Source organism: Dermacentor andersoni, chromosome 1 (genome assembly GCF_023375885.2).
Source record: "Dermacentor andersoni chromosome 1, qqDerAnde1_hic_scaffold, whole genome shotgun sequence".
NCBI classification, from domain to species: Eukaryota; Metazoa; Arthropoda; class Arachnida; order Ixodida; family Ixodidae; genus Dermacentor; species Dermacentor andersoni.
In genome coordinates, this window is record NC_092814.1 from 159,792,059 (window position 1) to 159,816,808 (window position 24,750).

Genomic DNA, 24,750 nt, shown 5'->3' on the forward strand with positions numbered 1-24,750 from the left:
GAACCCGCCTTCTTTATCTGCCGGTAACATGCAAATCGAATTGTCACACAGATATATAGTTAGCTACATGTCTCAAAGAAACCTTCGGAAGTGCCCGTCGGCATATGGCCCCTACACCTTCGGAAATAACGCGCGAAACATCCTCTTCCGCCGCGAACTTGGAAATCTGCCTCGATCACCATTGACAGCATCTCTTCCGGTGGTTTACTAGATTCCAATGCAAACTTAGGTCCCAACGCCAAAATGTTGTGGATGTGTTAATTCTGGTAGGTCCAAGTTTTCCAGCGAGTGAACAGTGTTTCCAGGAGTCGGTCTTCTCTCGGAACAACGACCGCGAAGTTCATGCAACTGGCACTGCCAGTGCAAGCACTCGGTTTTTTGGTCAGCGAAGTGTCGGACCCAGCGAAGAAGGTTCCGTAGAAACCTTTAGCTGAGCAGAGATCAGCTGGCGGTAGAGTCGAGCCTGCCTGTGCAACTCGGATTTGAGAATCTTGCAGATTCTGCTGGAATGTCCAGATGAGGGAAGGAATCCACCAAAGATGGAACCTACTTCCAGTGGGTTGATCCAATTGCGGCGAGCACAGACTGCCACCACAGGCTGTCTGAATATGTGTTTTCACATGGTTACTTTCAGTTTTGTTGCTTGGTTTTGTGTAATCTCTTCATGTCACATAGTTCTCTGAGTGTATAAGTATATAGCCTTCTGTGCCACGAAATAAACCATCAGTTAGAAGTTAGCGCTCACTCTGTTCTACGTTCCTTTTCATTACCCCTTCCACCTTCATTTTTTGCTCTGTCTGAGCTGCGCTACAGGCCTAAAAAGTCATGACATACCAACTCGCCCAAACTGCCACGCTTTTGACTTTCATCAGTTAACAGAACTTTTGGCTTCATGAGATGACACTTCGTGACGCCCCGCAGAACGTAAAACTTCTAGGTTTTAAATCCCTTGTCAGACCGAAAGTTGAATACGCATCACCCATCTGGAATCCATATCAAGTCTATCTTGTTAACGCGCTCGAGTCCTTTCAAAACCGCGTCGTCAGATACATCCATTCATCCTACTCATATGATGTAAGCATATCATCCTTAAGAGCAAAATCTGATCTACAGCCCCTTGCACATTGTCACGCTACATCCATCCTTTGCCTCTTTCATAAGTTCTTTTACAGTTCCCTAATTCACGAGCGATATATCACACCACCCGCACGCATATCGCTACAAACTGGGCACCCATTACAAGTCTTATGGCCACGCTCCCATACTACTACTTTTCTTCATCTTTTTTTTTCCCGCACAGCATCAGACTGGAATGCATGCCCTTCCCCACCATGTCACTGAAATCACTTGCCCGACATCATTCTTCGAAAATGTCTCTTGTTGACTGAAAAGGAACCTGCTTTTTTCACGCATCATTCTTTCTGTTTTTATGCAATTGCGCAAATGTAGCTTTCCTGTACAGCTTTTCTGAATACCTGTGTTTCTGTTGCATTATCAACTGTACCCAACACTTATGTAATACCCCTAGCAAAGGGGTCTTTAAGGAAATAAAACTGAACTGAACCGAACATATCTCCTATGTGCATGTAATAATGCACTGGATATTCTGTTCAGTTCGGTTATAACCTATTCAACAATATAAAAACATTTTGCATGCTTGTCGCCAAACGCTAATCATCACCTACTTGCGTGCATTCCCTTCTTTAACACTGTGCGCCCAGTACTTCCTGGTCACGAACGGCTTGCATGTTATCAGCTTGACACCGCATTCTCGACAGGAAAGTAGCCAGCGCGGAGTAATCAAGAACGGAAATGCAAGCCAGGCTGATGGCGATCATCATTGTGGGACAAGATAAGCCTCAAAGAGTGCCAACTTTTTTCAGAGTGTACACTCTTGAAGGGAAGGGAGGGGAAGCATAGCAGGGGGCAGCAGAAAGTTAGGTAGGCGGATGAGCTTAAGAAGTTTGCAGGGACAACATGACCACAATTAGTACATGACCGGGGTAGTTGGAGAAGTATGGGAGAGGCCTTTGCCCTGCAGTGGGCGTAACCAGGCTGATGATGATCATGAGACTTTAAAAAAGTTTGCACCCTTCGGAGTGCAGCTTGTCCCTAAGCAATAATCGCCATTCTCATCTGTCTTGCGTGTTTTTCCTTTCTTTAAAGCTGTGCCCACGGTACACTCTTAAAACAGTTGCACCCTTTGGGGTGTATATTTGTCCCACAACTAATCGTCATCTGCCTTGCTTGCACTTCCTTCACTTTTAAAAAAATTGCACCCTTTGGGGCTTATCTTTTCCCACAACACCCTAAAAAGTTTACACCCTTTGAGGCTTATCTTGTCCCCAAACAATAATCATCATCTGCCTTGCTTGTGTTTCCTCTCTTGAAAACTCGGCGCTCGCTACTTTCCTGTCGAGAATGCGGCGTCAAGCTGATAACGCGCAAGCCATTCGTGACTAGGAAGTACTGGGCTCGCAGCGTTAAAGAGAGGAAATGCGGGCAAGATAGATGACGAGTATCGTTTGGGGACAAAATACAACCCAATGGGTGTAAACTTGTTTTAGAGTGAATAATTTCCAATTATTTTTGGGGGACAACACTTATTAATTCAATCATTATTTATTTCGTTGATACGGTCAACCTCGATTGAGGGTCATAACAGCTGATAAGCCCCAGAGGGTGCAAGCTTTTCTTTTAGAGTGTATGCACTTTTAGTATGTGCATACGTACATGTATGTATATCATACCTGATGAACCAATTAAGTTGTCACTTACCAGCAATTGGTTGGATGTGGTAGGAATAATAAAAATGCGAGCTTGCTGGAAAGGTTGTGAATTTATGTGACAATTTCTTTTTGAACACATCACCATTGATAAAGAGCTATATCCACTCAAGATGGAATGGGATTTATTTGTTGCATTGCTTAGCCATATAGAAAAGTCATTTGTTAATTTGGTCACCAACATTTTAAGGCAATGCAGTGTCCGACTTACAAGAGACCCATGCTTCATTTATTATTGTCTACTACAGTACAAGTTGTACACACAGAGACAAGACATGAAAGGTTTGCATCGGGAACTATAAGGTCGCTTTCGACTGTGCAGAGCTCCTATATATGCATATATCTTGCACACTGCATGAAAAGTGGAAACTGTCAGCCTATGCACTTTTGCTTGGGCTACGGCTGTAATGAACTTCATGTTTCTTCATATGTGTAGTGGCATTCTCAGTTTACAAGACCAGAGTGAATCCAGCAAAGGCAGACGTTCACATTCAGAGAAGTGTTTAGTGAACTATAAATAGTTGCTATTCTATGCAATTACTGCTAAAGAAAATACTTCGCCAGCTCTGAAAATTACCTTAGCTTTCCATGTTAGCATGTTGCAGTCCTAGCTTTGCTCCTCGAAAATACTACACTTGCACGACCAGTTATTTAGGGTCTTGGATTTGTAATATTGTGAAAAATGCTAATACAGATGTCATCAGCGTGTCTAGAGAATTCATTTTCAAAATTCCCTGACTTTTCCAGGTTTTCCATGACTTTCAAAGTAAAAATTCCGTGAAAAAAAAAATAAACATCAGAAGACAGTTCAGCACAATGCGTTGGCGGGCTAGTTGGTGCGAATCCATGAATACTTTGTTTAGCGCAAAACGACAGAGACAAGAAAGACGACAGGACAAGGCGCTACTCTCAAGTGACATCATTTTATTGCGTCACTCCTTTATAGACCGCTCAAACCAGAGGAACATGCGCAGTGAGCACCATGCGGTGGAGCCACCAACATCCGATCCCAAGAGCGCACTCATGCGACAGAATCCAAAAAACCAAATTCAGCGCTGTACAAGGTTAAGGAAGGCACACTAATGCACTGTGACCCCAATGACTGAATGTTATCGGAAGTTATCGGAAGCCATCCCAATTTAATAGCTTGAATACTTCTTCCAAGCACACAGTCAATAGCATTGGGGAGATTGTGTCTCCTTGTCTGACCCTTTCCTTTATAGATATCTTCCTACTTTTCCTGTGAAGAATTAGGGTAGGTGTGGAATCTTTGTAGATATTTGCCAAGATATTTACGTAAGCCTCCTGTACTCCTTGATTATGTAATGCCTCTGTGAGTGCTGGTATCTCTACTGAGTCAAATTCCTTTTCATAATCTTTGAAGGCCATGTAGAGAGGCTGATTGTAGTCTGCAGATTTCTTGATTACCCGATTGATGACATGGATGTGATCAATTATAGATTATCCCTCCCCGAAGCCAGCCATGTTCTCTTTGTTGACTGCAGTCAAGTGTTGTCCTTATTCTATTAGAAGTTATCTTGTTGAATATTTTATACAAGACTGGAAGTAAGCTAATGGGCCTATAATTTTTCAATTCTTTAATGTCTCCCTTTTTGTGGATTATTATAATGTTGGCATTCTTCCAGTTCTCTGGGACCCTTGAAGTCTTGAGACATATTGTATAAAGGGCTGCAAGCTTTTCAAGCGTGATGTCTCCTCCATCTTCGGTTAAATCGACTGTTATTCCATCTTCTCCTGCCGCCTTTCCTCGTTTCATGTCTTCTAAGGCCCATCTAACTTCATCGCAAGTTATAGAAGGAGCCTCTGTAACCTGTTCATTACTACTTTCAATGGAGGTATCCTGGCTGCTCTGGGTATTGAACAGGTCAGTATAGAATTCTTCTGCTCCTTTTACTATATCTTCGAAATTGCTGATGATATTACCCTGCCTATTTTTCAGTGTTCCCGCCGTGGTTGCCCAGTGGCTATGGTGCTGGGCTGCTGAGAACGAGGTCGCGGGATCGAATGCCGGCCATGGCGGCCGCATTTCGATGGGGGTGAAATGCGAGAACACCCGTGTACTTAGATTTAGGTGCACGTTAAAGAACCCCAGGTGGTCAAAATTTCTGGAGTCCTCCACTACGGCATGCCTCATAATCATAAAGTGGTTTTGGCACGTAAAACCCCATAATTTTTATCTTTCAGTGTATACATCTTGGCTTGTCCTATGCCAAGTTTTCTTCTTACTGATTTCATGCTGCGTTCATTTATTACTACTTCCTCAGTCTTTCTTACGTTATAATTTCAAATATGCTTTATTTTCTCCTTGTAGATCAGTTTGGAAAATTCTGCAAATTCTATCTTATCTCTTGAGTTGGACTGTTTCATTCGTTGTTGTTTCTTTATTAGGTCCTTCGTTGCTTGGGAAAGCTTACCTACTGGTTGCCTTGGCACGTTGCCTCCCACTTCAATTGCTGCTTCTGAAACCAGCCTAGTTATGGTTTCATTCATTACCTCTATTTCATCTACATCTCTGTATATTTGCATATTTGTTTACATATTTGTTTGCATATGTCTGCAAGGCTGCATATTTGTTTGCAAGTACCAGCAGAATTGGTCTGCTTTAATCTTTACTGCATCTAGGCTGGCCTGTTTCTTCTTGACCAATTTCACTCTTTCTCTCTTCAAATTCATGTGAATGCTAGACGTCACTGACCTATGATCACTGCACTTTACCCTACCTATCACTTCTACATCCTGCGCTATGCTGGTATCGGCAGAAAGTATGAAATCGATTGCATTCCTTGTTTCCCCATTAGGGCTTTTCCAGGTCCACTTTTTGTAGCTACGCTTTCTGAAGAAGGTGTTCATTATTCATAGCTTATTCCTTTCCACGAATTCTACCAACATCTCTCCTCTAGTGTTTATAGAACCGATGCTGTAGTTGCCAAATTGCTTGTTCACCAGCCTGCTTTTCCCTCACTTTTACATTGAAGTCACCCATTACTACAGTATACTGAGTTTTCACTTTTCTCATGGCTAATTCCACATCTTCATAAAACTGATCTACTTCACCATCATCATGACTGGAGCATAGGCTTGTACCACCTTTAATCTATACCTCTTAAGTTTTATTATGACTACTGCTACCCTCTCACTAATGCTGTAGAATTCGTCAATGTTGCCTGCTATGTCCTTATGTACTAGGAATCCTACCCCGTATAACTTCCTATCTGGGAGTTCTTTATAGCAGAGGGCGCGGCCATTAGTAAGCATTGTATAAGCCTAACCAGCTCTTCTAACCTCACAAAGGCCAATGATATCCCAAACAATGCCTGATAGTGCCTCAAAGAGTCATGTTAAGTTAGCCTCACTCGAAAGAGTTCGGGTGTTAATGGTTGAAAGGGTCAGTTTCCACTGGTGGCCTGTGCGGGTCCAGAGATTCTTGGCACCCTCCGTCGTGTGACAGGTCTGAACGCCACTTTGGTCAGGTGCTCCACAGCTGCTGGGGACTGAGGGCCATGGGTTAATTGTAGGAATCGTGAGGAAGGTAGTGGCCGAATACTGCACCAGGGAGGCCAGTTCCTATGCACGCACTCAAATAAATTGAAAGGCGATTCAACCTGTAGTTGAGACCGATCAAACATTGTCGCTTCAGCACTGCTCTTACAATAAATTATACGGTTCATACATGCCACTCTCACCCCCAATTTGAACAGGAAGACGTTTTGTATCAATTTTAACTAGAGGTTGAATCACCTAGCTTCCAACTTTTTGCTATATTTATTGTTGAATCAAGAAGCAGAACTTGGTGCAGGTGTAAGGTTCAAAGAGCTTTCAGCTTTGTTCCCTGTCATTTTATAATCCTTTATTGGTAGTCTTAAACATGAATAATTGGATAAAAATACTTTGTCATGCAACAAAAACAATGGACCCGAATTTAAGAAGATGCCATTTTTTAAATGTGTTCTGCTGTAAATGATTTTCGCAGGCAATCTAAATTTATGAGTGATTGTTCATTAGACAGCCAAACCCTAACAAAAAACAAATTAAAAAGTTCAGTCACAGTACAACTTTACTGCAATGCACGCCTTAGTATTGGGTCACAATACAAATTTACTGTGCAGAACAAGTTAACATAAAAGAACAGTACAGAACAAGTTAAAGACCATGCAATGAGCGATGGAATAAAAATGTTAGGCATAACATTAAGAGACAGGAAGAGAGCGGCATGGATCAGAAGGCAAATGAGGCTAGCCGATATTCTAATTGACATTAAGAGAAAAAATTGGAGCTGGGCCAGTCATGTAATGCGTATGATGGATAACCGGAGGACCATTAGAGTTATAGAATGGGTGCCAGAAGAGAAGCGCAGTCGAGGACGGCAGAAAACTAGGTGGGGTGATGAAGTTAGGAAATTTGCAGGCACAAGTTGGAATCGGCGCAGGACAGGGATGATTGGAGATCGCAGGGAGAGGCTTTCGTCCTACAGTGGACACAAAAGGAGAGTGATGACGACAACTTTACTGCAGTGCCTGCCTGCCTTAGTTTGGAGAGAAATTGATGTGTTGACAGTACGTTTTCCTATTCAAAAGTGCTGCATCAGTGCAGGACATGTGGCTTTTACCGCACTACCACGTAGTTCTTAATACTGCATTTTATAACTAAACACTGCACCCTTGGAGTTGAAATTTTTGTATACGGGAATTTATTCGAGACAACAACCCTTTTTCAGAGGTGCAGCAGAAGCTTAATTCATCACGTTAGATTAGGTTTATGCCACATAGCTGCCTTATAGTAGCCACGAAGACAAATTACAACTGGGTTTTAATAGTGTAACAAAATGCATTAGTGCAGGAGTCACAGCAGCTCTGTGCCATGTCCAGCCACTTCCTCCATCAGAATTATTGTACAGAAGAGCAGACTTGCATTGCTGCAAAGAGCCTAATAACCTAGCGGGGAACCAACCTACACAAATTTGCAACTTGGACAGTTCAATCAATCATTTTCCATGAATTTCATTTTCTGATTAAAATTAAAAACTCCCTGACAATTCCCAGACCTTTCCAGGTGCTCAGAATTTTCCCAACTTCTCCAGGTCACTATGCATCCTGCATAAATTTTAAAGGCATAGTAACAAAAAGACGTTTTTCTTTAATAGGTAAGTATCACTCAACGATCAAAGTATGAAACCTCCTCTGCTCCAGCATGTGACAAACACACGTTGTAACCAGTTTAACAAGCTCTAAAACTGCAAATTCTGCAATCCATTTCCATGGGACTAGTATCTAGTGATCATACGGTATAACAGACGACCAACATGCTGAGGATCCACCATTCTAAACAACCCATTGTAGTCGTCGTGGCCTGAAGTAACACCATGTTGCTGAAAGCATTGAACAAGTGCTTCCCCTTTTCTGCATCAATCAATGTTCTTTAGCACTCCGTGCAGGATATAAATTAAGTGAAGATATAGTTCAGCAAGGGCAATGCAAGTGGTTCTCGGAAAGGTAACAGAAGTCAAACTGAACTACAATCCCGGGATGGTCGTGTCCAAGCCTGCTGCATCATGCTTTTATATATACCTGCATCCAAATATCTAATTTTGACATTAGGAGTCCATGTTGAACACCACAAAAGCTTGCCAAGATCACAAAGTACTGTATTTTAAGCTGATCTCATGCTGAACAGATGCTATGTTGCAAATCGGTGCAGTATAATGCCAGCCACCTGCATAGCTACTAATACTGCTTAAAAAGAACGCGGCAGCACTTTTAGAACATGGCAAGAAAACACTTGTGGTCCATAGAAAATGCTACCATGAACTTGCAAGCCAAATATTTCCTGCATGAAGCAGGTAGCCCACACCAGAAAAAAAGAGATTGTTCTCCCACTCCTGCGGCTTTTGAGTCCCCCTCTTATTATGTCCCATCTATGACTGTGCAACAGCACTAGACACCAGCTAACAAGTTATTTTTCATAACCATGAATTACTCTCAAAAGCTCACACATGCATGCACATCACTCCAATCTTCAAGAAAAGGGAGAAGTGGTGGTTGTTAACGTGCCTTGCCAGTCATAGCACCGCTGCTTTCTCGTTCTCTATCACCTTTGTAGTAAAGCCCCTTTGCCAGTAATGTCAAAGGAATTATTACGTCACGGTAGCTCTAATTTGTGTTCACATAGGACCATCCTCATGACCCATGCTTCCAATTTTGTTGTATACATTAGGACACTAAAAGCAGTTCTAGTGTCTAGTCTCACAGGCCAGCGAGTATTACACTTATTCCCTTCAAATTACAAGGGTCGTCCAGCAGGTTAGTTCCGAGTGTTTTTAAATAATGCACGAGCATTAAAAAAAAGAAAAAAAAGAGAAACACTTATGTGTTATCAAAGTGGTGTAAAAGTTGTTTTTGAAGATGTGAACCATCAGTTCTTGAAAACTTTAACACAGTGCTGAATTTTGTATGCTGGCGTCATGGTAATCTGCTGCCAAATAATCAAGCCCACCTGTCACCTACCTCTGCCTGAATCACAGCATAAATGAAAAAAATGTTGCCCTGCTGCTTAGGAAACCCAAAAGATAGCGCTAGTTTTCCATGGACAAGTTTGCACTAGGGCAAATTTGGTTTGAGTGCAGTGCCGCAAGAGCAATTTTCACTGTGTTGTGCAAAATGGCTTCTCTGGTATTCTCTCTCACAGAATACGAAGTTTGGGGAGTAATCAAGTTTTTGCAAGTCAAGAAACTGATGACAGCACATATTCTTCGGCAGCTGTATGAAATGTATGGACCAGGCATTAAAAAAAATTAAATTATGGAGTTTTACGAGCCAAAACCACTTTCTGATTATGAGGCATGCCGTAGTGGGGGACTCCGGAAATTTGGACCACCTGGGGTTCTTTAACGTGCACCTAAACTAAGTACACGGGTGTTTTCGCATTTCGCCCCCATCCAAATGCGGCCGCCGTGGCCAGGATTCGATCCCGCGATATGGACCAGGCATTGTGAATGACTTTATGGTCAGGCGATTGTGCACGAAGTTCATAGCTGGCCTATGTAATGTCCAAGATGAAGACCATTTTTGCCAGCCACGACTCGTTACAGAATTGACAGAAAAAGGGTAGCAAGCAATCAGAAAAAATTGATGCTTTAGAATTTCTGAACTTTCTTCTCAGATATGACACACTCCCTACTGCACAGAATTGCCATTTCTGGCAGGGCAATGTTTTGTAAGTGATGCTCTGGTTCAGGCAGTGGCGACATCCCGGTTTCAGACATGGGTAGCAGAGTAGCATGAAACCAACATAGAGAGCTTAGTGCCGTGCTATGACAATTTCCTAATGAAGGATGGTTCACATATAAAAAAAAGCAGCCTATGCATCAATAAAACAATATAAATTGCAGCTCTCATTCTGGAGGCCCCTCATAATAAACAAAACTGAGGTACAAAATGTAGCTTGTTGCCATACTACTCCCACAACCAGTGGGCCTCCCAGGAAAATGGGTTGCTTTCGGCACCAAAACCTCTTATCAGCTTTATGCAATATACAGAAGTGCATCAAACTTAAAAATTCAGAGACAATTTATGTTTGTTAAACCATGTTGTGATGACAGTACATGCAAAACTGACAGAGAAGCCAAAATTTATAGCTGAAATAGGAGGTTCAGGTTGTTTAGCACCATCAGAACCTCCCGTCTGTGACAAAGGCATTAAGAAACCAGTCCACATATGCAAAACAAGTACTTCTCTCACAAGAAAAATTTCACTTATTACTATAGGGCTTTTAAAAATCTGCTAGCAGACTTCTCCACAGAGCATAATGCTGTTCATAAAATGACCTCTTAACTTTAAAGAAAAGTTGTTAAGGTGCCATCATATCCGAACTGTTAAGTAGTTAAACTTGCTTGGAGTAAATATTCCCAATTCTACCGCATCTTCCCATTCCCATTCTACCGCAACTCCGCATGCACTTTAACAAAACATGCAAATATGTACTCTAATCATGAAATTGTATACTTTATTTGACTTGATGAAACTATGAGCAAAGCCAGATATAAGTACAAACATGAGCAGCTACAATGAGGCTCACCACATATACATGGTACATGAGTAACGGGTTCCCAGACAAATTGTCACACCCAGATGCTGGCAGTATAAAAAACAATGTGAAATGTGTATAAAAAGTATTGTATAAAAATTTTAAAATGTGCACGAGCATCTGGTATAAAGGGCATCAAAAAAATGAAAGGCAATAAAAGTAGGTCAATGAAATGCACAATAGGTGCTCATGGTGCATGACATTGATAACAGATGCCTTATTTCACAGTACAAGAAGGTAAAAAGTGCCAGTGCAATGTGTTGATTAAAACCAGCAGTGTGCAATACTCATTGCTGCAGCTTGTTAGTTACACGAGCAATAAGACAATTAATGTCGGTCTCCTTCACAATCTTAACAAATGTGCCCCGCCGGATAGTTAGTACTTTAAACCAATCAGGAAGCACTTTTGAAGCAAGGGTGATGAGAGACTCAACTTCAGCCACTGCCTGAATTGATGAAAAGCTTTCTCTGATCTTCTGCACAAGGTCGTCCTTCAATATAGCTGCCTTCTGCTCAGCAAGAAAGTGGGACCGTGTGATTCTGATGAACTCTGGAAGCTTGGCCAGTTCTGCCCGCTCTTTTTCATCCTCTGGTCGAAGCGTCATTTCTTTGACAAGTTTGAATGACTCGCGTTCACGTATGCGGGCAAGGAGATCTTCAGATATCCCTTTCAAGCAAGTGCTGGCCACATTATTACTATGTGAAGGCGGTGTATTAGCAGCTGATTGCTGGTCTGCACTCAAGCTCAACAGTGCTTTTTCAATACGCTCACCAAGCCTTCCCTTGACTTTGTCTAGCACATCCTGTGCTGAGGTGCAGGATTTCTTCAGTGGAGACTCGGGGAGAGGTCTTGGACATATGTTGGGTACGCTGTCCAAAGGAAACTTTGGATGCCAGCGGGTTAAAGCATCCGCTGCAATCTTCACGGGTGGGTCCAAACTCAGAAGGAACTTCTCGTGGTGCTCTTTCACAGCAGAAAGTAGAAGAGCATGAAACTGTTTTCTTCGGTGCAGAAGGTGGGCTGCAGTGAGCACGTTTGAGTCCTCCGGGGGCAAATGTGGTGTTATTACAAGATGGTAGCCACTGTCAGCGAGCCCACGTTGCTGCAGCTTCTCCCGACTCAAAATGTATGCACCTGGAAAGATTGCTGTGATCTGACCGAGTTTGGCCTTGCTGAAGGCCTTCTTTGACATCTCCTCAACAGAACGCTTCAGTTTGTCGAACGTGCAAACTTCCTTTCTGTTGAACAACATACTAACGATCGTGTCACAGCACCGGAATATTTCGGCCAGTTCTTTGTAACTGTATGGAAGGGTCAGGCTCGGTACGAGTGGCTCTGTAAGATGGTGAAAGCGCTCATAGGCTGGGCCTTGCACGGCTTGGTCTTGGGTTTTCCTCGTTGCCTGCACTTTTTGGAGAGCGGTCTGTGCCTTGTCGATAGCCTTCAGCCTATCCTGCAGCTCTTGCAGCTTGCCGGACGCCATAAGCCTTTTTATGACGGCACTCTTCTGTTTCTCATCCGTGTCAGATGCATGCTTCAACAGAGCGTCAGGCTTCTTCTCCGTTTCTTCAAGCAGTGAGAATGGTAGTTTAGCGCTGGTTTTCTTGTAGAAGTCCGGCATGTCGGCGCCGTCAACATCCTCATGAAGAAGCAGGCGCTTGCGAACCGAAGTAGGAGGTCGCCGAAATGGCAAGCAGTTACCTTGCTTCGATGTGACCGGAGTCTTCTCCGCAGCGTCAGCGCGTCTCCTTTTGTGAGGCAAGCTGGCACACGGCTCTGAGTTGAAACCGATCAGACCCTGAGCGACAGTCTTTGGCGTTCGCAAAATGTCGACACTGCTTCCGAGTTCGGTCCGTTTATTCTTCAACGTAGAACCTTGTTTCTTTGCACTGTAATAGCGCGTGAGAGCAGTCTGCTTCATCAAAGACATTTTGAGCTTGTAATGCACGTTCGCGCCAAAATAAAGAGTCGCAACACCTAGCCTGTCTTCTTTTTTCGCGCGGACTTCTACATCAACGCGCGAAAACCACGGCGCAGGAGGTATAAAACAAAACACAAAAACAAAAATGGCGACTTCTTTTACGCTGTTGCCAGCGTTGCCAGTACAAGTACACCTGCGTTATTTAGAGGTAAATATTTGACTTGTTAATAAATTACTGAAACAATTTTTACACACTGAAACAATTTTTACACAACTTAACCGAATTTACTAGCATGTTATATTTAGAAAACAATATATTTTTACGCAAATAAAACGAGTCAAATCACTGAAGCGAGTGACAGCGGCGCGAGTTTTGGTTCCCGATGTTTTCTTCCGGAGCTCTTTCTCTCTCTCTCTCTCTCTTTTTTGCGTTGATGTGCGATTTACGCTTTTTCAAATCGCTGACGTTTTACTAGAGTTTTGCCATTCACTCCGCACGGCTCTAGCCTTGTCCCTGTTAGCCCTGTTACATGCCGGTTACGAAGGTGTTCCGTGCTGTTAGGCTTAACGCGGTTCAAGCCAAGGGTTGAAGCCGTACCGCAAGCAAAAGGCTGCTCGTATCGTGCTCGTATCTGCTCGTACGTTGTTTGTTGTGCGCGTTCCGCAATGCGTACCGTCTGACGGGTGTTTGCTGCAATCAGGGTGCTGTCTGTTGGGCCCTCTGTTTGTGCCCCAAATTACTATTACCATAGGTGTCTATGCTTTTGCTACGAAACGCTCTCTGATCCCCGACCAAAATGCCTAGTAAAGGAGGCATTGCCCTGACCCAATGTCTTAACCAATATGTTTGCGATAGCTTGCGGGTTGTCATACCCAGTGCGTTCCCACTGATGGGGTTTGTGATGCCGACATTCTGTTGCCGTCCTGCCTGAGGGGCCATGGTGTAATTACTCTGTATATTTCTGACTTTCCACTTACGATGCCACTGACCAAGGACTGTGTGGAGTGCAGCCGCGTCAATTTGAGCTTGATGGTATGCTGTTTCTAAGAGGATAATTGTCGTGACCCCAAAACATAATCGTAGCGCAAGTACATGGGTAAGAAAAAAGAATGCGCTGTCTCGATTCTTCCTCCTTACCCGTGTACACCCTGGTAATTTTGCAATAATCGCACAAACGTCCACCGCACGGCGTGTCATCGGCCCTGTAGCCAGGACCTCAAGAGACAGAGGTTGGGTTGCGTAAACTCGGAGAGGCCTCTGCGAAGGTGCATGTGGCCATATGCACAATCCCAGAGGTCCAGGGGCACGGGACGGTCTAGCGGATCTAGTGGGACGGAAAGGAGTGTGGTTGAGGCTAACCATGTCATGGAGGTAAACTGGGACGTGTACGAGCCTGGCCCCCACCCTTTTGCACAGGATGGCATTCACTACAGTGGTGCCACGGGCAGGAGGGTGGGTAGTAGGATAGGCCGCCGAGCAACGGCTTTTTTGGGGGGACCCAGAGCTCTGAGGCCACCAGTGTAGACAAAAACGGATCCAGAGAGGCCCCAACGTTCAGGAAATGTAGAGTCTGTAGAAGAAATAGACGTAAGCACCAGTGCCAAGGTAATTAAGACATAGGGTATGTTAACATGCAAGGTGGTAGGTATAGGCTGAAGTGGGGGTAGATAAATGAGCAGTGAAGACAGGAGGAGCTGATGGTATACAGGTTTGTAGGGACACATCTTAGGGACATGCAGCAACCACCCTGTAATCCTGGCTATGCATGGGAATATTTCAATACAACAGAGGGCAGTAGAAAGGGGGGTGGAATTGAGGCATTTATACATACAACTATAAATTGGCAAAGAGTCGCACAGGAATGCAAGGAGCATTTATGACTAAAAGGGAAAGTGGCAGGGGAGCAGACACTCCTTGGCTTTGTATATCTGGACGGGAGCAAATGCCAAAAAGGAAAACAAAAAAATGGTAGAATGCATAGCAACTGACATGAATGAGCTAGGAGGAGACAGATAATTATACCAAATTAAATTATGGGCCTTTACATGCCAAAACCACTTTCTGATTATGACGCACGCCGTAGTGGAGGACTCCGGAAATTTTGACCACCTGGGGTTCTTCATCGTGCACCTAAATCTAAGAACTCGGGTGTTTTCGCATTTCGCCCCCATTGAAATGCGGCCGCCGTGGCCGGGATTCGATCCCGCGACCTCGTGCTCAGCAGCCCAACACCATAGCCACTGAGCAACCATGGCGGGTTATAATTATACTAGGAGATATGAATGCGCACATAGAAGATATGGACGGGTACACAGACTCAACAGGCAACATGCTGCTGGATATGTGTGAAAGGTATGACTTAGTTGTGTGTAACGGTACTGAGAAGTGTGAAGGGCATATAACATGGGAGGTAGGGAGCCTGCAGTCAATAATAGATGATGCACTAATGTCACATAGGATGTATGGTAGGCTGGGGGTAATGACTATAGATGAATATGGCCCCAGAAGTCTGGGTAGGGATCACAAATGTATCAAGCTGAGTTTTAGAAAAGAAATGAAAGTAGGAAGGAGGCAAGATGAACAACCATATGGGATTTTTTACTCAAGAAAACAGCTGGATATGGTAACCCAACAAATTGCGGAAGTACTTTCTGAGAATACTAAAACAGAATGGAGCTACGTAAATTTAACAGGACTATTTGAGCTAGAGCTTGCTAAGGTATGGTAGGCTAGGGGTAATGACTATAGATGAATATGGCCCCAGAAGTCTGGGTAGGGGTCACAAATGTATCAAGCTGAGTTTTAGAAAAGAAATGAAAGTAGGAAGGAGGCAAGATGAACAACCATATGGGATTTTTTACTCAAGAAAACAGCTGGATATGGTAACCCAACAAATTGCGGAAGTACTTTCTGAGAATACTAAAACAGAATGGAGCTACGTAAATTTAACTGGACTATTTGAGCTAGAGCTTGCTAAGGTATGGTAGGCTAGGGGCAATGACTATAGATGAATATGGCCCCAGAAGTCTGGGTAGGGGTCACAAATGTATCAAGCTGAGTTTTAGAAAAGAAATGAAAGTAGGAAGGAGGCAAGATGAACAACCATATGGGATTTTTTACTCAAGAAAACAGCTGGATATGGTAACCCAACAAATTGCGGAAGTACTTTCTGAGAATACTAAAACAGAATGGAGCTACATAAATTTAACAGGACTATTTGAGCTACAGCTTGCTAAGGTATGAGACTGGTCCAAAGGGAAAAGAAGACGGAAACCGAAGACCTGGTGGGATGAGGAGGTTAAGAAGGCCATAGAGAAATGGGAAGCATCCAGGGAACACAGATATTCTAAGCAGAGGGGGTGATCAAGAAGCTGATGTGGACAGAAAATGGGATAACTTCTTAAACTATAGAAGGGAAGCATCCCATTTGATCAATGAGAAGATTACAAGGGCACCCAATGGTTGTCAGAATTAAACAAGAAGGATACAAAAGTAGCTAACAAATTTTGGAAACATCTCAACTCCTTGAGTAATAAAACTAGCCTAGAGCAGAAAGTGATAGTTACAGCTCAAGGTGTTCGGCTAGAAGGAGATAAGGCAATGAAACATACAAGAACAATGATGACAGAAAAATCTAAAAAACAACGAAACGTTGCATGTACTTTATCAGATGAGGATAGACCAGTTAGTGTAATGGCTCTGCTTGAACAAAGCGAGTGGGAAAGGGCAGAGAAGAAGGTTCCTAGTAACACATTCGCAGGACCTGATTGCATCCAAATTATGTTAATAAAGACATTGGGCCCAAAATCTAAGCAAGCATTAAGAGAGGTAGTAAGCAAAATGATAACGAACGGTAAAGCCCCCGATAGGTAAAGACTATGCAGTATGAACGTGACATATAGGGGAAAAGGGGACAAAGGCGGCATAACTACCGTCCCAAACAGTGACGGCAGTGGTTTACAGTGTGGTGATGCAGATTGTAAAGGACAGACTGCACGCATGGGTGGAGGGCAAGGAGGTGCTGAGGGTACTACAAAATGGGTTCCGGAAACAAAGAAGGTTGGAGGACAATCTGTTCTCAATAACGCAGTGATTCAAAATAGCAGAAAAAGGAACACGGGCTGCTATGGCTAGCATTCCAACCATCTCCAACCAGCATCTCCAACCAGCATCTCCAACCAGTTCTGGTATTTCTGTGTATTCTATGTCTGCAAATAAAGAATTGAATTGAATTTCTGGATATCAAGGGAGCCTATGACAGTGTAATCCAAGAGGATTTGTGGGACATACTGGGCACACTAGAGGCAAAAGATCGAGTAACTAATCTTTTAAAGGCTATCTATAAAAGTAACAAGGTGCTTATAAAATGGGAAAAAAGGGTATCTGAGACTATAGAGATGCAGTGGGGGCGTAGGCAGCGGTGCCCTCTGTCACCTTTGTTGTTCAGGTTGTATCTACAAGGATTAGAGACCAGTAGACTTGGCTTCAACCTTTCTTTTTTCAAGCAGGGAGAATGAATTGAACAGTCATTACCAGGACCGATGCACGTGGATGACATTGTACCTATGGCAGACAACAAGGAAGATTTGCATGGATTGATATACATTTGCGGTAAAGAGGGAGATAGGTTAGGTTTAAAGTTTAGTAACAAAAACTCAGCAGTCATGATTTCTAATTATAATCAGGGCGGCAAGCATAAGATACAGGAGGTTACGCTGGAGGTAGTGGATAAGTGCAAATATCTTGGCGTGTGGATAAACAATGTGGCTGAGTACCTATTGAAACATGAAAAATCTGTAACACCTAAAGGTAGCAGGAATGCAGCTATGATGAAAAATAGGGCACTGTGGAATTACAATAGGTACGAGGTGGTTAGAGGGATTTGGAAATGGGTGATGGTCCTTAGTCTGACTTTCAGTGCAGTCCTATGCATGAGATCAGAGGTTCGAGGAAGGTTGGAAATTAAGCAACGAGGGGTAGGTAGGCTTGCTTTGGGAGCACACAAAAATACACCAAATCAGGGGGTGCAGGGTGACATGGGATGGACATCATTCAAGGGCAGGGAAGCTAGCAGCAAGATAGAATTTGAGGTGTGATTGAGAAAAATGGCGGGAAAGCGGTGGGCAAGTAAAGTTTTCAGTTACTTGTACATGAGGAACGTTGATACAAAGTGAAGGAAGCGAACCAGAAAATTGTCAGACAAATATTTGTACAACAGCAGGGAAGCAAGCCAAGAAACATCGGTTAAGAAAAAGTTTAAAGAAACAGAGAGGGGTCTGTGGAAAACAGGAATGCAGATGAAATCACTGGTTACATACAGAACTTTCAAGTAGGAAATTGCAAAAAAAAAAGAATATCTACGATAATTCTTTGTTGTTTGAAGCCAGGACAGGGGTATTGCGGACTAAGTTGTACTGAGTCGAGTACCAAGGGATAGACACATTATGCGGTGCGTGTGGAGAGGAAGAGGAAACGGCTGAACACCTAATACTTTTCTGTAAAGGGCTTCACCCTACATTTCAAAGCAACGACACAGACTTTTTCAAAGCATTGGGGTTTAGGGACAATGGAGGAAAAATATACTTTAAGCGGGTAGAAATAACCAAACGGAGGTTATCTGATTGGTGGCTAAAATCAAGGCAAAAGTTATTATTCACCCTCCACTAAGTACAATATATATTATTAGTCATGGCTAGGTGGTGTGTGCCGCCACCCGATATAAAGGGGTCAGCTTTATCCATCCATACAACCAGCGGCGATGGGCGGCGGGATCGTGACAGTATCCGCGGCCGTGCAAGACGATTTTGAGTTAAAAAATGTTCTGCTGTGCTGTACGCTTCAGGAGGGCTCCTTTCCATTACAAGGTCGCTGACACTCCGTGCTGTTGATGCTTGTGCGATGTTATTATAAAATTGCAACCACAACTGCGCTAGAGTTGAGATTGTGCCAGTGCCCTCCTTTTGTTCCTGAAATGCATGGGCCTATTCATTTTCAGAGCCACGATCATTGCGGTGGACACCAAGAGGAATAGTGCATTGTTTTTCATGTAATACACTGCTGCCACAAAGTGTTCCCAAATTTGCACTTAGACTATGCAGCAAGTATACACTGGTGTTTTTGACAGGGTCATCGAAATTGCCCCATGTTGATCTTACTTTGCTCTTAATCTAGTATTGTTGAAGGAATATTAATTTACAGTGTGGTAGGAATAAATTACAGTTTGCAGTTGTATTGCAGTGCTCTCACCTTCGTGCATGTTGAAATATTTTATTACGATATTGACTAGCTGGGAGGCAAAAAACATGCTACACATAACAGCATGTTGCTTGATCAGCTTTCAGAAGTCGTGGAAGTTTCCTTTCCTGATCAAGAAAGCTCAATTTACCTAAGTTTCTTGTCCACATTGGATCTTTTCAAGATAGCATTCTTTCCAAACTGAAGCACATCATTGCATGTGCAACACTGACTCGGCAAAGACAACTCACTTGGGACTAGCACTGTTCTTGGGTTCTGTTTTTGTCCCAGCTGTGATGCATTTTAGGTCCTTGTTGCAGCTCTTGACTTGCATATCAACTACTGTTGTTGTATTGAATGGTGTGTGCTCACACAGCTGATCATGTATCAATATTGCCTCTCGGCTAATGTGTGGGTGCGAAGTAAGGATTTGTAGGAATTATATTCCACATGTTTCCTCACATACGTCTTCTTGCAGGTGACCTGCCCTGCATGATATTTATGTTGATGAACTGGCTGATCAAAGAGGACCTCTGACGCAGACTGAGCAAATATTGTTTATTGGTTGTTTGCACTATATGAGTCTTGGCAATGTCTTAACTCTCATGACAACACTGGGATGATAATCTGGCACAAGAAATTCATTTTGTGAAGCAGTTGAAGGAGCACTATGCTGTTAATTATGATTGCTTTCAGTTGGTGTATCATTCGGTTGTATTGACAAAAAAAGCGCTAAACAGCGATATGATTAAGTTGTACAGCCTTTTTATACATAAGGAAGGACAGGAGCAAATGTAATATCAATACTAGTGACACAAGGGGTACTGCGTGCCCACTGCTGCGACTCAGTTGCTATGGCATTAAGATCCTGAGCACAAGATCGTAGAATAAATTTTTGGTCACAACGAGCAGAATGCAAAAGTACGTGTGTACAGATTTAGGTGTGCATTAAAGGGCCCCTTGCCAGCTTTGGACAATGCAAACATACAAGTGCAGTGCATAGATCAAGTGCTGACAATCCTGTCTGTAAAGTACTGAATGATGCACGTCGCACAAACAGCTAAAATTTCAAACAAAAGCCAGTGTGTCCTTCCTCTTGAGGGAGCCCTGCTTCCAGCCAGAGTCAAGGTCACACGTACAAATGCATCTACGCAAGACGCAATGCCTGCAATGTCACCGACTGTGGCACGTCACTTCAGTAAACCATCCAATGCAGAACATGCAATGTCGCCACTGGAAGTGCGCTGTGCAGCGAAAGAATGAAGAGAACAAAAAGGTGGGGTTTGTCACGTGAGTGTGCCCTGGTCCCTTGGCTCTGGTTTGGGAGAAGGCAGTGAGGAAGGCTGTGGACGCTAGTCGAGGCAGTGGAGCAGAGCGTCCTTGTTGGCAGTGAGACTCGCCTCCTTGCGGCATGGCAACAGGACATTTCAATTTCTTCTATCTCAAATTGTCCCTTGTCCACAGTGCATTGTGGACAAGGGACGACAGCAGAAACGAGACACAAAGCCGAAATTTCTGTTTTGGTCTTCTATCTCCTCTAATAATGAACCAATTTGAAAAAAAATTTTTGTACAACGCTCCCTAGGCTGCACCTTACAACTTCCAGTGTAGTATGACCAAACTTTGCTATAGGGCCCTGTGAGGGGCCATTAATGACCCTCAGGTGGTCAAAATTAAGCCACAGGCCTCCACCTTGGCATTCCTCATAGCCCACTGTGCACCTTCAGGACATTAAACCCAAGTTATTGTTCCCGTGAGACACTTCAACCCAATGCATGTTTTTCTTTCACTGGGCCTCTTACCTCCCTGTTCCCCCCCTTTTTTTTATTTGCATACTTTCCAGCAAGAGGTGACATGATGCACCTCCGTTTGCCTACAGCTCTTTTTTTGTGCGAAATGAAATTAAAACCGCGTTGGTGAGAGTATGTTTCTTTCTGCTATAACATGGAAGCTTCCACTATGTGTACAAAGAGACTGCTCTCATGCATTAGTTTGCTGCTTATGTTGTTATTGGTCAAGTGAAATCCAAAAGGGTGTGCTGTTGTTTTCATCTGCTTCTGTTCTCAGTTCTTAAATTTTATGACTTTCCTTGCACGTTCTTAAAAATTTTTGCATTCAGCTTGGCACTGTACAAGGAGCCCCTTTCAAGGTATCATACACTTAAAGGTAAAATTAAAAATGCTAAGAAAGCAGCGATAGATGTAGTCAGTATGAGGTATATGGAGTTGGTGTTGCTGTTGTTGTGTGGCCCATTTTATGCGAGTGCAGCAAAGCACAGGACGATTTCACCTGCTGCTGTATCGGCCAATTACCGCAAAACGAAGGATGCGGGTCAGTTCCGTGAAGAGGGTACGCGGGAGACACCCACACATGGAAAGAAACGCTGCTAAGTGGTTTCGCCCTGTAGAAGAGCCGCCAAATGCGCACCCTCACTCCGAACAAAAGGGAAGATGGTTCGGGCTAAATGGGAAGCGTTCGGGGACATGGGCGTGAAGATAAGCTTAGGAAGGGGTGTGCTTGAAGCCACCGCTACCACTAGATGCCCCCAGGCTTCCAATATGTCCCGTCGACCTTCTCGGCCGCTACTGTGGTTTGTTTGTAGGCCTCGCCGCCAGACAGGGAAGCGTAGTCACGGAAATTGGGCGACGCAACACACAGCCACCCGGTTTCAGTGTCACTGTTCGGCATTCGCACACACCTTTTGAGAATGCCTTTCCTCCTTAACTAGTGTTGAAGCTAGCAGAGGAAGAAAGGAAAGGAAATTAACTGATGGGCAACGCCCAGTTTTCACAAAGTAAAGAATGAGCTTTTGATCAAAATGAACCAAGCCTAAAGTAAATTATTTTCCAAATAATTTTGGTATTATCTGAAACAAGACAATGAACCGGTAACCGAAACGTGTAATCTCATAGCCACTTCTTGTGGCATAAATAGTGCAACATTTTAACTACTATTTTCAAAGTGTCCTTTCAAAATCGGATGAATGCAAGCAAATAGCAGTTTCTGATGGATTGGATGACAATTTTGAAATTGCCTAGACTGACATTTAGCAATGCAGCTTAAGCTTGACGTCATGAAATCACCCGGGCCTGATGAGCTTTCTAATGTTTTTCAGCAGCATTAAGCTGAACGAATTTCTGAATTTTTAATCAATATTTTTTTCACTGTCGAGTGGTAGGGAGGTACCAAGTGATTGGAAGAGAGTGCACATTGTGCCGAATTTAAAAAAAGGTGAGCGATCAACAGTTTGTAACTGTTGCCCCATTTCGGTCACCTGTGACTGTTGTGAGTTACTGAAGCATATCATTGCTATCTACATTAACAATTTTCTTTCCAAACATAATGTCTTATCATCCTGCCAACACTGATTTCAAATGGGGATGTCAACAATAATGCAACTTGCAACGTGTCAATGAATTTTCATCTGTACTTGACTTGGGTGGGCAAGTCTATGTTTGTTCTATTTTAGCAAAGGGTTCGACAAGGTACCTCACAGAAAGCTACTCCTGAAAATAGAATGCATTGGCTTCCGCTTTAATATTTGATGGATTTGAGCATACCTTCTGAACAGGCTGCAGTATGTACAAATTCGTTCCTCATCATCTGATTCACTGAATGTTTCCGGGGGTATGCCTCAAGAAAGTGTGCTGGGGCCTTTATTGTTTGTAAATTATATAAATGATTTAGTCTGTGGGTCCCGATGATGCCGCTATGAAGTTATTCACTAATGACTGCATTCTATTCAAAAGGATATCACAAAGTGACCATAGCTTGTTGCAGAGTGGTGTTTCTGCTGTTGAAGAGTGGTGCAAGCATTATGACATGTGCCTTAACGCTGAAAAAACTGTGCTTATTCGTATGTCGTGGAAGAAGGCTTGCGGTCTTTATTACTATGAACTACAAGATAAAGCTATTTCAAAAGCAGGGAAATACCTTTACCTCGGCGTAACTATTACCAATAACTTGAGCTCATCTATTACCATATCTGACATTGTGCATCCACCCTTCGTAAATTATAGTACTTAGAGAAATGTGTAAAAAGCACCAGCAAGTTTTAAGCTGCACTTATCACATGTGTAAGAAGCAAGCTGGAACATGCGTCTGTTATGTGGGACCTGCCTTCTAAATAAAGGTATCATTAGATTAGAATGCATTAATCGAAAGGGGGTTAATCTATGGTAAGTACAAAAAAGACTCACCATTTCATTTAATGCAAACAAATAACATCCAAACGCTGCAAGTTCTATGTAAAGCGAGTCGCCTTACAATTCATTTGCATTTTATTAGGTAAACGTAATGTAAGAACCCCTAAATATCTCAAACCTCTTAGCAAACAAACTTTTCAAAACCAGACATTCATTAACTTCAATTTTCGCAAGAACGAGCAGTCAAGCACAGTTTTTTCCTGCGGTCTTAAGGAAAAGCTTTATTTTTTACCACTCGATGTTTTTGAAGTTGATGACGTAGCTACTGTAGCTACTTTGGAACACCACTTTTGTTCATGTGTGTTGTCATGTTGCTGATCTGACATGTCGATTGCTACTGTTGATTTCTCTGCTGTTGGAATCACTTGTATTCTTATATGATGTAATCCCTCCAGCTTTGGCCAATACCTGGCCTGCTGTGTTTTGAAATAAATATAAGTAAAGATGAACCACATGGTCACGTAGATGCACTGTAATGGGCCAAATGGCGATATTAAAGCTTTACAAGCTCTTGACTGATACTGTGGCCCGTTGGGCACTTTTTTAAAGAGCATCTCCAGTGATCGTCTTTACCGTATGTCAGCAACATGCTTTTTCAAAAGTTTTTTGCACCTCCAGTGAAGTGTATTTAAATTTACATAAGAACGCAGAACTAATTGAAAACAAACAGCACTGAAACTGGACTGGGCAGCCCGAGGGCTCACCGGCTGCTTCTCGCATGTTGATGCTGTCGTTATGACAGGCATACGCCAAGAACAAGAGCACTGACTACAGTGAATTCTAACAGTTATTGGTGGAAAAGCTGTAACAAAAGGCTTCTGCTGTGAAGATTGCATTGCTGCACTGATACTTTTATACCACCAAATTAGTTGAATACAGTTGCTCACGGCAACAACATTCCTTCACACTTTGAAGACCGGCTCGCAAGAAATCCGCACTAGCACTGTTGCTGCTTTGTTGATGTCAACGACAAGCGCAAGGCGTCCAGTACAAATTGTCCATTTAGGGACAGGGATCGGTAGTGGGCTTGCCAACATTATTTTAAATAAAGCTATGCATATGTCAGTTGCACAATTTCACATACATGACCAATGCTTCTAGCAGAATGTACAATGCAAATTTCCTTCAGATTTGTAGGCCCTAAAAAAAAAGTTTTCCTTTATGATGTGTGCACATGGTTGCATTTAAAAGTACACTAAAGAGAAAATAATTTAAGCTGTAATAGGAAATATCCTTTTACAATACCAAAAAAGTCAAGGAAGAGTGTTGGTAAGCCTGAAAAGACAGTAATAGAAGACAGATGGCGATGATGCTCAAGTTCCCACACCAGCTCACTGTTGTGAATTTCAACCGCATCTGTGCGGGCCTAGTTAATGTTCTATAAGTAAATATGGACTAAATTGTATTCTAAAAAAGTCAAAGACTGAACTTGACAAACTTTAAGACTGAGCCATGACGGCCCAGAGACCATTATAAATTAATTAGATGAGAAAAAATACATT

General features: G+C 43.0%; 1 protein-coding gene and 1 pseudogene across 1 annotated transcript; one reads left to right on the plus strand and one right to left on the minus strand.

The window, feature by feature from the left end:
* Positions 1-10,788: 10,788 nt before the first annotated feature.
* Positions 10,789-12,943, minus strand: dup (chromatin licensing and DNA replication factor double parked). Its single transcript, XM_050194762.3, has one exon. It carries the CDS (start codon positions 12,815-12,817, stop codon positions 11,174-11,176), a length of 1,644 nt encoding a protein of 547 aa, XP_050050719.1. The 5' UTR covers positions 12,818-12,943; the 3' UTR covers positions 10,789-11,173.
* Positions 12,944-17,371: 4,428 nt separating this feature from the next.
* On the plus strand, positions 17,372-23,749 carry LOC129380733 (uncharacterized; annotated as a pseudogene).
* The last annotated feature ends 1,001 nt before the right edge of the window (positions 23,750-24,750 follow it).